Consider the following 14799-nt stretch of genomic DNA (forward strand, 5'->3'; position numbering starts at 1 on the left):
CTCACACACACACCCCCCGCACCCACGGGCGCACACACGCACCCACATACATGCCCACGCGCGCCCGCCGCCGCACGCTCTCGCGCACACGCCCCGGGGGGAAGGAAGGAGCCGCGGCCGGACGCCCCGCAGCCCCCCCCGCCGCCGCCGCCAGGAGCCCCCGCCGCCGCCGCCGCCGGCTTTTGTCTGCCGCCCCCGCCGGTAGCCGACCCTCCGCTCGGCCGGCGGCCGCCCGGGAGCATGGACGCGGCGCTCTGAGAGCCGCGAGGGGGACCCGCCGGGGGCGGATTTGGAAGTTTGAATAAGGATTTTTATCGCTTCCCTTTCCCCCTTCTCCCCCCTCCGGTGCGGCTCAATCCCTTCCCCCATCTTCTCTGACAGGGTTTTTTTTTCCCCTCCTTCCCTTTCAGCTTTTTTTTTTTTTTTTTTTTTTTTAATCCTCCGCGTGGGGTTGGATTTTTTTTTTTTTTCCAATTATTATTTTTTATTTGATTTGGTTACACCCGTCTCTACCCGCCCGTAGAGACCGGTCTCCCCGGGCGGCCGCCGCCGAGCGCCACCCCCGACCCGCGGGGCTGCCATGGATCGCACCGGCGGCTCCGGCGGGGGCAGCGACCGCAGGCAGACCGAGGAAAGCAAGCCGCTGCTGGGCGAGATGTCCGCTCCCGAGGGGAATAAAATGGGTGCCGCGCCGTGCCGGAGAGCCCTGCTCCACTGCAACGGCATGAGGTACAAGCTGCTGCAGGAGGGGGACATCCAGGTGTGTGTCATCCGGCACCCCCGGACGTTTCTCAGCAAGATCCTCACCTCGAAGTTCCTGCGGCGGTGGGAGCCGCACCACTTGACGCTGGCGGACAACAGCGTCGCCTCGGCCACGGTAAGAGCCCGGCCGGGCCCGCCGCCACCGCCGCGGGGGGCGGCCCCGGCCCCGGCGGCTTCCCCGCTCCGCGGGGCATCGGCGGGACCGGGGGGGGGGGAGGGGGGGGAATGCCTGCGCCTTTGTGTCGCGATCGCCGCGCTACCGGCCCGTGCGGGGACCCCCCCGAGGGGGGGTCGGTGGTGGTGGTGGGGGGGCTCGGTTTGAGTCAATCCCGGAATGCCTGTGGGGATTTTTTTTTTTTTTTTCTTCTTTGTAATCCTAGGGATATTTAATTTTGCAGTTTCGGTGGTTTTTTTTTTTCGAGCAAGTCTAGCTGTTGTTATGATTATCATTATTATTTATTATTATTGTTGTTATTATTGCTTTTTCCTTTTTTTTTTTTTTTTTTTTTAATTCCTCCTTTCTCAACATGACACTGACACGAAATCGCCACACTGAGCCATTTCTATCGAAACCAAAGCCGGCAGATACCTGCTGGCACGTTGGCCAAGTTGGAGGTGAGGGAGGTGGAAGATGCTTTTAATTTGAGAGCAAAGACTCGGGGTTTGCACGGTCTCTCCTCTGCTTTGTTTTAGGCCTGGTTTTGGGGAGCTCATTTGGCGGTCACATACCCTACCCAGACACAGGCAGTATGATCATAAAATATGGAGATTCCTTCAGGGTTTTCTTCCTAATGGAACATGATGTAAGAGAAAAATGTAAGGTGGTGATATCAACACTACAAACGATGTACATTAGACGGGTACAAGCTTTAAAAATACGGTTTATATTTTCATGTACAACTTAAAATCTCATGGCCAGTATTATTTGAACATTCGTATAGTATGTGATGTGACTACACCCAAATTTCATCTAATAGCAATTAACACAGCTCACAAAATGTGCTTTACACTGATTTTTCATCATTCAGTACTTCAATCATGTTGCTTTTTTATTTCTATGTAAATGTCTCATTTTTCTCAATGGCTTCATTCTGGCCTTCCTATAGGACACTTGTGATAGGAGAGAGTGGATTGGCTTTTGTGTAGATTTCTGTTAATGGTGCATTTAAATGGGTTGCATGCAGACTGTGCTGTGCTCAGAGGTTGGATTTTTTCACACTTGGGTATGCAGGCACATAATGTGTATAAATGCCTCTCCTGCATCATGATCTGCTGTGGAATATTTAAAGCAGGTTTTTAGTGGGAGCTACTTTAACCTTCAGGTAGGCCAGCTGCATATTCTCACGGAGCTCTTTTTTGTGCCACAATGACATCTCTGCTTACCATGTCCACTGGGCTGTCGCGGATGCTTCCGAGGGAATATTTTTCTTTCTGTGATAGAACTACTGTGTAAAGGGGAAAGGAAGACTCAGTTGAGTGTTGCTGGAGAAAACCCCTGAAAGATATGAGCACAAGGAGTTTTTGCAGTTCTTCATTTTATTGAGATACCATCAGCGTAGAGGGGAAGTTGAATATCAGTGGAGATGAGGCATTTTCCTGGCACTTTCCATAGCCGTTTATTTTTGAGCATGGGAGAAGGATACTGGTAGAGAGAGGCATGATCATGCTTCAGACGTTAATCTCTGCAATGTGGCAATACTAGGCATGAAGTTGTATTTGTACAGGAGACGTCAAACTGCTCGCTGGCAAAGCTGTCACCAAAGAAACCATCTGAAAAAATTTCTAAAGTCCTATGGGGTTGTGCTTTAATTAACATTGAGGTGTTCTCATTCCTAATTATTTTATGTATATAAATAGCAGGAAGATACTAAAACATTGTACGTACCATTGCAGGCTCCATTTTGTTAAGCAGTGCTCTTTGTGCTTGGTCTTGCGCCTTATCATTTTTTTTCCAGCACTAACTCACCAAGTAAATACCGTTGTTCGCAGAAATATCTGTGCTTTATTATTTCAAGTAGTGTCTTTGGTTTCCAGGGAGTAATTAGGGCACTAAGATAAGATCCATGTTCACTTGTTGCCTGAATATATGGGTATGTTTAGCAGGTATCTTTCAGACATTGGTTCTGTGGTATCTAGATTTTACTCTTATTTTGGAGCTGAAAAGATGTGATTTAAGCAAAATATGTGATAGTTTAACCCCCACTCCCTACAGAAGTGGGGTATGGTCATAGTGCCAAAACCTCATGAAACTGTAGGTAGATATTTAAATGCAACTAATTTTGTTTTCAAGAGCTGTGGAAAAATATCCATACCGTCCATTGAAAGTGAGCATTGGGAGCACTCAACAACTTTGATAACAAGGTCATTTTTACACGTAGGGCTTTCCACAGGCAGGGTGCTTTATGAGCAGCCAGTAATTAATCTTCACATCATCCCTTTGCAAATCCTCTGGCATGACGGGTTTTACTGCATTCTATATAACATGAATGAAATTGAACAGGAAAATAACATCACTTTGTTTTGCATTTGAAAGCAAAAGTTATAATGACAGCTAAATCCAGATCTGGCAAATTATGTCCCTGAGTACAGTGGATAAGTTATTTGTTGGTTCTAGGAACTTTCTATCCTTTTATTGTCACTTGAGACATATATTTAAACTAAAGCCTTCTCCCCACAAGCTCTTACTTGTCAGTATCTGGGCTGAAATATAGGAGGTAGCATTAGTTTGTGTATGGAATATTCATCTGCAGTTTTTTCCACAAGTAGATACTGTATGTGCCCACATATAAGTCTGAATAATGAGACCCTACCTACAATTTTTATGCAAGAGGTAACTACTTCCATTGTTTAATTAGGCAGTTATATGTTTTGTGCTGACATGATAGCTTTCCATAGCAGAAGCACTATGCAAGAATGCAATGGAACAAGTCTTAGGCCATCTTATTTTAGAAAAATTTAGGGAGGAAAAAAAATATTTTCTACAAACTCCTTTTTCGAACATTATCACAGGCAACTGTTTCAATGAAAATAAGTATTCTGAATGTGTGCTCAGTTAACAAATGGAAAGGTATTAGCTTGTGGAGTGTAGAGTCCCATAACTGTAGGTGTTGGGACTTTATCCGATTCACGTGTTGTTTCCATTGTTTGGTTCATGTTTCTAATTTCTTAAGAATGGGTTAAATATGGTACAGTTTCACCATTACAGATTTACTCACATCTTGTCCAGGCTTTCATTCCGGTTAAGTTTTTTTTGGTGAACGTAAATACAGATCTATAACTTTTTTTTTTTTTTTTTATGTGAATGCTGAAGTCCCAGTAGGAAATTTTGATACTTAGAAACTTTGTTTGCTAGACAACAGCTTGCCTGGGGATGAATCTGACTTTCTCCCCCGTGGGAGGAATAATATTTATTTTATAAACACCTACAAACTCAAATGTAGCACCCTTACTAGTTTTTTTTTTTTTTTCCAGTGAGATCTGTCCTTGCACAGCTTGAAGGGCAATGATAGTAAAAACAAAGACAGAAATAAAATCCAATTTAATATTCCTTGTGTGATTTTTATTTTTTTTTTTTGTGTGTGTGTGTGTGAAGAATAACCCTGTGGCTATCTTCAACAGAAATGTTAAAATTTAATTTTCAGTGGTTTAAAGGTAGCTGTCATAACTGAACTTCAATGCCTTTAATATCCTTCTGCCTCGTCCCTTTCATGTCTCTGCCCTGCTTTTCCGTTTCATTCTTTTTCTTGCACCAGTTGGGAATAGATGTTTAGGACAATGAGTTTTAAAGTACTGGGTTGCAAGAAAGATTTGTGTTACATATGTATGTGCAGCAGACAGGAAAGGAATAAATAAGCGATTCATTTTTGCTGGCTAGGGATGACCTCTCTAATTCCCATCTGGAAGATAAGACATAATTGAAACCATGAAGTTACTCATTAATATCCCTCAAGGAGGTGGAAACTTTGGCTTTTCATGCCCATTTCACATTTCTTGGTTTTGCCTTGGCAGGTATGTTGAGTGTGATGTAATGTTGTATTCAAAGCTGGTGACAATCCTGAAAAGATTTGAGTGTCTTTTAAACTTTTTTCTGTACAGAAGTGATGTGTGAGGACAATAGATTATTGACAAGCTAGCTAATCAGAAATATATTTGAAAGAAGAATGTAAGTGGATTAGGGAACTGTATTTATATTTTCTTCTAGAGACGAGAACATACCCAATTAATATTAAATGAGGCAGGGCAGGATGTTCTGTTTCAAATGGGAGAAGTGGAATAGAAAATTGTCTTCTAATTGTTTTTTAAAATTCAACAATTCTGCTACTGCATGTGTTTCAGCATGCTATTACATGCCTTTCCTTCCTTCTTTTGGTAAAGATAGAGTAAAAATTCCTATCAAGCCGGACTCTCTGTTTACTTTAGCACAGGTTCCCATTAGTTAGAAAAGCACACTTTTTAAAATTAAATTTCCCTTGAAAAACAATTAGCTCAAGTGGGAAGTATTATGCAGAGCTCAGAAGTTTCAAAACAATCTTATAAGAATAATTTTTTTTAAAGCTTTCCTGGAAAAGTAATATTCTGTCATCCAAATTCCAAATAGAATGATTATGAATTAGCTATAATAATAAAAAGTAAAGTAAACAGTCTGTTCGGTAAATCAAGTGCTGTCCTGAAGTCCTGTGCTATTGATGGTGCTCTACAAATGTGACAAAACTAGCCTGATGGGCCTGCCATCGTTATGTGTATATATAAGTATGAACACATAAATAACAAAGCAATTTAAGATATTTTTTTGATCCATTATAATAATGGAATGGTAAATATTTAAATTTAATATTTCCCATTGTTTAGTATTACAAATGATTGTTTTCATTTGACACCTATGGGTTTTGGGTGTTACATGTTTTTGTCTATTCTGGGTTACCCTGTTGCTCTATTTTCTTCAGGCACATCAGGAAGAGCATTGAATCTCATAATTTGCATACAACCCATGACAATTTAGAATTCTCTGCAAATTGAGAACAAATTGCTCCATGTTATTTATCTGTGCTGGTAAAATTGAGATTTTGTTTCAGAAGTGAAGGAAGGCATGCACCTGCATTAATGAAACCCAAATTTTTCTGCAGACTTGGTGGTTTAATGGAATATTACTTTGTTGTGACAAATGTATTTTATTGCTGTATTAGTTAGTAGCTCAGCATAAGAAAACCTAAAATGATATTTCTTTAAAGTTGTTTAATGCCTATCAAACATACCTTTGAATATACAGTTCCTGTGGTGGTTAAAAAGCATATTTGTAAGTCAGCAGTGTTAACGTATGTGTTTATATGTCACAGATCTTATATAAAATATGAAAACAGAAGCTATATTCATTGATAGAGTGAGAGCTCTTAAGGCTATTAGTGTTAACACCCAGCCAGTAAATTTTACGTGTTTAGGAGCATAAATAAAAAGGATACTCAGAAATACTTCTGCCTCATTTTTCATTTTGGCTGGGGAGTAAAGATATGGTGCTAGCCACGACGTGGTGGTAAAAGCTCCCCTAAGGAAGCTTGTAAAGTGCCTCTGGTCGCCAGTGGGGACCTGATCCTACATCAGAGCAGTGACTGGAGGAGCTCAGCATCCCTCATGAGGCTGGGCCTTCTTGGAGTTCTGAGACTTCTTTTTTTTTTTTTTTTTTTTTTTTTTTTTCTCGTGGTGGAACATTGTAACTAATGATGGGAAGAGTCTGCTAGATCATCCAAGTGAGGGTGTGGTCCCTTTAGGAAAGGTTGTACTGCCCCGAGAAATTGTGGATACCCCCTCAGTGGAAGTGTTTAAGGTCAGGTTGGATGGGACTTGGAGCAGCCTTATCTAGTGAAAAATGTCCCTGCCCATGGCAGGGGGGTCGGACTAGATGACCCTTAAGTGTCTCTTCCGACTCAAACCATTTTATGATTCTGTGAAATACAAAAAAGACGTTTAGTTTTTCAGAGGTGAAAGGCTAGGCTGAGAGTCCCATCTGCATCGATGTTCCTGTTTGCAAGCTCAGGTTTGAGTTGGCAAGAATGGGAGAACAGAGGCTGAAGCCTTGGTCCCACCAAAATCATTGATAGAATTATGTACGCTGAGGGACGTTTTTGGAGGAAAAAGGTGGTAGGTTTAGTACATAAAGAGGAGTGACCTTTTGGAACCGTTTAATTTAGCGGGTATAATTTGTTCATACTTTTGAAGTTCCTAAATAACAGGTGAGTTTTCATGTGATAGAATAAAATGGTTTCTCTCATTTCCTTCTATGTTGGTAAGCATGGCTGAACTAACAGGGTTTTACTCATCTCCCCACATAGGATTTATGAAAGAAGACACCTACCTCAAATAGTTCAAGCCTTCTGGAGTCTTTAGAAGTAATTAGATTGTGGATTGCATGGGTAGATTGTGGCTTGTTTATTAGTGTTTTGAGCAGTGCTAGTTGCGTCAGTTTTGTTTTGTGTCTGCATGTGTTTATAGATATGTACTGCTTAATTCCATAAACAATTGTCTGTTTGAAGATGATTGATACTTTAGCATGTATATTCCATATAGTGTGCTTGTGCATGCATGAGCACTCAATAAAGTAACTTTTTCCCACAGTCTGATGATGCAGTGTTGTTGGCAGTAATGCTGTCTTAGGTAGTCCTGGCATGTGCTCTTCATTTCTGCATCTGTGCTATACCGTGTCTTTTGTACACACTTAACAGTTTGCAGGGTCAAGTTGAGAAAATCTGTGTGAACTGGCTGGAGAACACTTTTTCTCTTTCAACCTTTTGCAGATTTGTTGTCTTTTAACTGGATCAGTGAACTGATCTGTTTCAGCATATAGTCCGCCAGACTGCTGAGGAAGAAGAGAGAGGGAAACATGGTAGGCTGGAATTGCTGCCAAAAACAATGTATTATTAAATCATTGCGTAAAATTTTCCTGTTTTGCACAATATTTAAGAATGCAGGGGCAATACCAGGAAGGGGAAAAGACAATTGAAAAACATACATTATAACCAAACACGTCAATGGTGAGTGAAGTTTTAGCTCTTGTGGTTGTGGAGGAAAACATGAAGAAGTCAGAACCAGATGCTAAATTAAAAGGCCTTCACTTCGTAGGCTTAAAAATTAGGAGAATTTAACAATACTCTCTAGGTTTTGGAGGAGTGGGTCTTGTTTAGGGTTTGTGGACGTTTGATGTTACCAGTACTGGCATTTCCAGTACTTAAAGTGATTTCTTGACTTTGCCTCTTGGGCTGTCCCATGTTTGATGGGACAGGGCCAATAGAGTGGGAAATATAAAAGCAAGTAACATGCCAGGTCACAGACCAGGGTGACCAGAGCATGAATTTATGGTGGAGGCTATTTCCTTTTACTTTAATCTGAGTTTTGAGTGTGGTTTTAAATAAAATTAAGGTTTTTTTTTTCCTTTTTAAAAGAAACTTAGAAAAAAAAGGCATCTGATTTTTTTCTGGATTTCAGCATGTCTGCTAGATGTGTGCCTGTTACTAATTGAGCTCAAGAAACTCGTCAAGTTGCAATGACTAAAATCTGAACTGGGAGTACACTCGGTCACGTACATTCTTGGTCTTGCTCTGTTGAAATCAGTAGGGTAATTTGAGGAGGGGGATTACCATTCATTGCCTGTAATGTGAATGGCAGGATGTGCTGTTCAGAAAGCCAGAAAAGTTCAGCAAAAGATCACCGTGCAGCTTTCAGGTTGGCTGCTGGTTGGAAGAGATGGCTAACTCTATTGTTAGTCTTGTACAGTTCTCTACAAATTAGAGCCCCACTTTTTCTCTTTGGTTGGCAGGTCTCTAGGTGTTGAGCAGTCTGCAGAAGTGGCTCTTTTATGAGCAAGAGGCTTGCTGAAAATTTCCCTGTTAGAGAGAACCAGTATAGAAGCTATTGCTTTTTCACCCATTTTATGCCAACATTCAGACAGCGCTGTCCTGGTAGAAAGTTAGTTTGTGTCGTTACTTTCTTCTGTGGGGAAAACCAAGGCTGAGGACAGAGAAGCTAATGAGGACTGCTCACCACAGTCTGAAAGCTCTGGCAGAGACAGCAGTGAACATCTTCAAGATGTGACAGACTATGGGACCAAGTGCTTCCTCTGCACCTTGATATCCTGCAAAGCTGGGGAAAACATGTGCGGTATGCTGCATTGTATTAATGTTTAATTATTCAGTAGAGTCATGGTGGATCAGCAAATATAATTACTGACAGGGTAAGTTTTTTTTGTTTGTTTGTTTGTTTGTTTTTGTTTTTTTTTTTTTTAAATTCGCATTCCCGTAGCTGAAAAGTCAAGGTACTGTGGGATTAGTGCGAGCCGATGTCAGTGATGCAGGGAAATGCGATCTGGCTGCTGGGCGGCCCCGGGTCAGGCTGCACTGGAGTGCATGCCCTTCTCATTCAGGATTCCCAGAAAGGTCCTGCCAGCCACCGCCGCTGCTCCATGGAGCATGTGCCAGCTCCCTCCTGCCTCTCTTGCACAGACAGTAGAGGTTTATTAAGAAAAAAAAAATGCCCCTCGCTGCTAATTATTCTCTTTTCTCCCATTTGGTCTTGAAATTTGTTGAAATACTGCTGTGGTATGTGGTCCTGGCTGAAGTTTGCATGCGGGTGAGTCCTCTACAGGGGCAGCTGCCCCAGTTTTTTGGAGGCATAGGAAGATGGTGCTGCTACTTCTGCTCGTCTTGCTTGATTTTTGCATCTGTAGCCATTTTCACTCTGGAGACAGTGGCAAAGTGGAAGGTTTAAAATGGGATAAGTCTTTTATGTGCCCCTGAATTTTGTGTCTCCCATGTCTGTTCAGAATTACCACTTGTTTCAGGGGTAACAACTTTTGCACTTTTCAAAGTATGTTGCAGTTTCCCTAAAGTTCTTGTTCCTGTGTCCGAGAGATTGCATGATTTTCTCATTGGATGAAAAATTTAAAAGGAAAAATTGCTTTCCCTGTCATTGAGAAGAATAATAATAACTGGGGCTTCAAAAAAGATGAATAAAAAAATCTAATGCTTCTTGAACTCCAGATTCCTAATTTCATGATATTAGGAATGGGGATGTTGAATGCTTGGAACTATCACTAATGAGCTTTTTCTTCTTGGATTTTCAGTGCTTAGGAAATGCTGAATAAAAAAAACCCTTTTTCTCCTTTTGAAAAATGGAAAACAAATCTTAAAGCACACAGAAATGGATTTGTGTTTGTAAGATTTTGTTTACAAAGATGCCACATGTGGTACAATAAGTGTTGCCTGAAGAAAGCTGAGATTAAGCTAAATCAGAGGGGTTTTTTTGAGAATACATAATTGTATTCCAAGATATAATTATTTTATATTTATTTTTATATAATCTTTTTCTTAGGCCTAAAGAGAAACTGTGTTTGCAAGCGATAATCAGAAATAATATTTTTTTTCTCTTAGAAATAAGTTTTACATATTTTTGAAGTGTACAGATGTTTATGCATATTTTATGGATGAGATTTCTGGTAATGTTAACCCAAAGGTAAGGCAAGAATTATGTAAAAAAAAAAGTTGCCTCATTCTTTATTTGTGTATAGACAATTGACACCTAACTGAGCAAAATTAGGTAATTGCATGTACAGGTAGACAGTTTGGATATTTTTTAAAAGAAATTTTTTCTATTCCTAAATCTCCTGTAGATACTCATGATGTATTTGTATACACATTTCAAATAATACGAAGCAGATATTTCTCAATGGTAAAGCTGTGATACTGCTATTTTTCACATGGTGATGGCCCTTTCCTCCTAGTCCTTATGTGTTTTGGCTATTTGAACATAAACTTTTGGGATCAGCAGGTGTGTTTTACCATGTCTGGTTCCTGTTGTAATGGGGTTCTCATGTAGCATGGATTTTTTTGTTTGCTACTGTAATACAATTAGTGTATATTGCAAGCAGGCTATAATTTTGCTCTATCTGTGCAAGCACTTAAAATAAAACTGAATGACTTTGTTATCCATTTTCAGGGATGGGCATTATTAATAGTAAAGTAGAAGCTGCTTTATAAAAAAAAAATTCTAAAACTTGCCAAGTGTAATCCAACTTTTTCATCAAAATACTAAGGGTGTGTATGTGTTTTCCATGAATAAGAATGTCTGTTTGACCTTCCGTGAACAAAAAAGAGGGGTTATTTTTGGTCTTTAAAACAATCAGAAAAAATGATTTTTTTGGATGACAGGATAATGACTTCATTCTACAAGTCCTTGAGTTTCAGCTTCATTGTGCTTCAGCTGTCTCAGCGTGCTTTATGGTCAGTTTTTAAATACGGGGAAAACAAAGAGACAAATGTCAATCAGACTTTTCAGACATGCCTGCTACTGTTGTTCAACCTGCAGTTCCTTCTCAGTTAGTGTATGCATCTGTGGTTCATTCTGGAGCGTCTTAGGTTAGACACCAAGAATCAGGAGCGTGTTGCGCCTTACCCTAATGTTCATGATAAATCACTGGTAGGAGTTGGAGCAGAAATGAAGTTTCTTTGCTTTGGCCGCCAGGCTGCATCTTCCCTTCCGATTTTGATGGCTATTTGTTTTCTTAATGGTTGTAAATCTCATTAAAAATCAGTGGAAGTGTGGGAGAGTGACTGACAGCATAACATGGCCCAGGGTGTTGTGGTCTTCTTGCTACCCTTCAATCTTCCTGCAAAGAAAATATGTTGGGGAACTGAGTGCCAATCATTTCAAGTCTTGCTTTCTGTGGCGTGCATGCTTTGTATATTCTCCTAATAGTCACTTCTGACAGCCTACCACTTTGCTTTAGAGGCTGTTAAGATTGAATTCAGTAGTAGACAGTCAGTCAGGGAAACCTTGACTGCACTGAAATTTTCAGGATGAAAGTGATTTTACAAAATTACTATAGAAGCAGGGTGTTGCAATCTGTTTTTGAAAAAAAAATCAGCAGTTCTCTCTCCCTTCTCGTACCTCGTGCTAGACAAACTTTTTGATGTTGAGCTCTTAAATTTAGGAATCACTTGAGAAGAATATGATTGCAGAATCATCTTAAACCACCATGTTTCTCTATTACAGTGTAAGCTGTAAGAAGGTAGGAAACTGAAAGTGGAAAGTAATGTGGGCTCTTAAATAGTGGATCTATGAGCCATTGGTGTAAGTTAATGCAATTCTGCAGATTTTTTTCTGGTAGCTAGGCAGTTATTCTAGTTGGGGATCTGAGTGTCGAGTTGTTCCTGGCAGCTTGAAGAGGTAGTTGCACAACGAGAGGCTTCTTTGTCCTGGCTGTTACAGTGCCAGGCAGGGCACTGGATGTCAGCAATGGAGAGTTGTGAGTGCATGCCTGCCTTGGATGCTCTGGCTCCATGATGCTCTGACTATAGCTATGATCTGTCATTTGAACAGTTTGCTTAGTATCTTGGCTCTGAGAAAGAAAGTGGGAGGAGGGGACCGAAACCATGAATGGCCCAGTAGTTCTTTGAAGAACAGCATTTACTTTTGCAGCAGAGATTTCCATCTGCTTTGATGGACAGTGTTGAATGAGGTCCATCTGTGTCCTTGTCTTACTGCTTAGTAGTGCAATGCCAATAGTTTGAGTACCTGTTGATTCCTTGTGGAAGATGAATCATGTTCAATGAAGCAACCATGTTCCTTATACAACAGTAACGTAGAACAGAGAGGTTGATTTCGATATCTGGAGGAAGAGAAAACGTTATGTTTACAGATGTTGTTCAGTCATTGTTTAAACCAGAAGAAAAGCTATGCAGTTGCTGTAAACTTCTACCTTTAGTAAATAGGTTATAGTAGCATGATTACAGAATTGGAAAAGGCACTTCAGCTTATTCTGTCAGTGCAGGAATACTGATACTTTTTCACATATTCCTTACAAAAGGAATAACAATTCCAGCTGTGTAGTAAGGGCTCGAATTACTATTCCCCATCATTTTTGTTATGTAATGCAGCCAATTTTCTCTCCTGGTGTATGGAAGTGAGGAGCATTGATGAAAGGTGCTATGCAAGTGCAAATTTAGACATTACTTTGTTTAGTTTTTCTTTCAACTCTTCATGGTTCTTTCAGATACTTCAGGCTTGAGTTTTTTTGTTTGTTTGCTTTTTGTCACTGCGGTGATGGTGACTTTTGAGGAAAGCTTTAAAATTTTTAACTAAAAAGTAGCCTGACGTCCAGAGGCACAGAACAAGCTCTTCCTCTTCTCCAGAGGTGAAAGTGGCTTGAGTGGAATCCTGGCACTGAAAATCCCATCTACTTTGCAACCAAATAATGTGGACATTGAAGAAAACATAAAACTTGTGCTGGCACAGAACTTTGTTGCTGAAGGTGAAAGTACGGACACAGTCAGCATGTCTCATCTGACTGAAAACACATTTTCTGAGGTTAGAGAATTCATCTTTTGTGATTGCTGTGAATGAAACAGGAAATAAAGGTTGAAATGAAATGAAATGTGCAGGATCAGACATGCACTTTGGTATTAAATATTGACATACCCCTTCTAGGTAACCACTTTGCCTTTGGAGCCCAGCATTTGCCTGAAGACTGTAATGTCTTCTTGCTCTTGTGTTTATGGTGAAAAAAGTATTGGCATTGAGAAATATTGCTAATGGCTTCTCTCCTAACACTAACTTAGGCTTCTTTTGGTGCTACGTCACTGCCTTCCTTGAAATTAATCTTCTCTGATTTATTGTAAGTTATTTCAAATGTCCCCAGTGACTTGGGTTGACTAATGTACTTTAAATCTGGTGAAATCAAATCTGTCGTGGGAGTTGACCGTGTATAAAGCTGCTCTCTCATGGAGACAGACGACATGAGAAAGTACTGAGCCCTCCTTGGTGTTTGCCCATATATAGGACCAGTCCTCTGTTGGCTTTAAACCTGTGGACTAATGTGTGGATTGGTTGGTTTTAAACCTGGAGTGAGTTGGGATTGAGGCAGCACTAAATATAGGTATTATCTATATATTGTGCAGGCTGCAGGCTGTATGCGTTTATAATACTACAGCATGGTCTGAGTGGGCTTGAAGGGGGAAGGGAAAGAAAAGAGGTGATGATACAAGTAATTTAAACAAAGCAGCTTCAAGTTAGAGATCAGATCTGTGTGCTTCAGCTGAAAAGGGAAGTCTCTGAGTTAGTGACTGCAGCGTGCTTGTGACTGGAGCTTTTTGACTCATCTTGAAGCAATGTAGTCCACAGCGCAGCTTCTTTATATGAGTTGAAGATGGCCTTTTGGGCAGGCCACAGGATGCGAGGCCTATGCTATTGTATCTTCCCTTTAGAATGTAGCTTAAAAATAGTAGACGTTTAAATTTGGTGGATTCTGTGTTTTGTAATGCCTCTTCGTTTATCATACCCACTTTAATTGAAATAAAGATGCACTGCTGTGTTACATTATCTAGCTTTAATATCAAGGATTTGGGAGGTTATGTCTCTTTACTTGGGTTTTCTTAGCAGAAATAGGAGAAAAAATCCCTACCCTATGCATCTTCTTGCCTGTGCAGTCTGTACCTGGAGATCTTTTGAGAGCTGCTGTCTTGAGACTCTTGTCTTTGATCTAAGACTCTTGCTGTGCTCAGATTTCATGTTATCCCCCCTTTTTTTTTTTTCTTTTGCATTTGTAAGAAAAGCCTGTACAAACAATGCTCTGCTGTTTTCAAACACTGTGAAGTTTTCCCTTTTGCTTCCTGTTTTTGTAGCGTCTTTGTGAAAAGACCTTCTCTTCTTTTCAGTGTAGTTAGTGTTAATGTAAATGCATTCAACATTAGCTACTATGTGTTCCAGCACGTAGGGACCTGAGTTTCTCTTCAGCAAGTGTTATTACTCTATATTTATGGTAAGACTAGATTAAAAGAGACTTGAGCATGTAAAAGTGAAAGCACAGGCAGTGTTAAATTATGCAGTCATGAGCTTGTTATTTCCCCTCCCCCCAAGTATGCAAGCCAGTTAGTAACCTAGTGATCTATACATGAGGCTTTAATTGGATATATGCCCGGAGTGCAGATTAATATGGAAAAGCTATAAGGGCATGGGTTCACAAACTTTATTTGACCACACAAGGACCATCTGCGTGAT

At 40.5% G+C, this 14799-nt stretch overlaps 1 protein-coding gene across 2 annotated transcripts in view; it reads left to right on the forward strand.

Annotated features, from left to right (window-relative positions):
- Nucleotides 1-20: 20 nt before the first annotated feature.
- LOC104365189 (c-Maf inducing protein) overlaps nt 21-14799 on the forward strand; it is a 135498-nt gene continuing 120719 nt past the window's right edge. Inside the window, exon 1 of one of the 2 annotated variants that reach the window (XM_042797600.1) lies at nt 21-877. In XM_042797600.1, coding sequence (XP_042653534.1) covers nt 581-877 — 297 coding nt within the window. In that variant the 5' untranslated portion in view covers nt 21-580. The remainder of the gene's footprint in view (nt 878-14799) is intronic. The other variant, XM_032990684.2, reaches the window with a different exon arrangement.

Source organism: Tyto alba, unplaced genomic scaffold (assembly GCF_018691265.1).
Source record: "Tyto alba isolate M040663 unplaced genomic scaffold, T.alba_DEE_v4.0 Super-Scaffold_26, whole genome shotgun sequence".
NCBI lineage: Eukaryota > Metazoa > Chordata > Aves > Strigiformes > Tytonidae > Tyto > Tyto alba.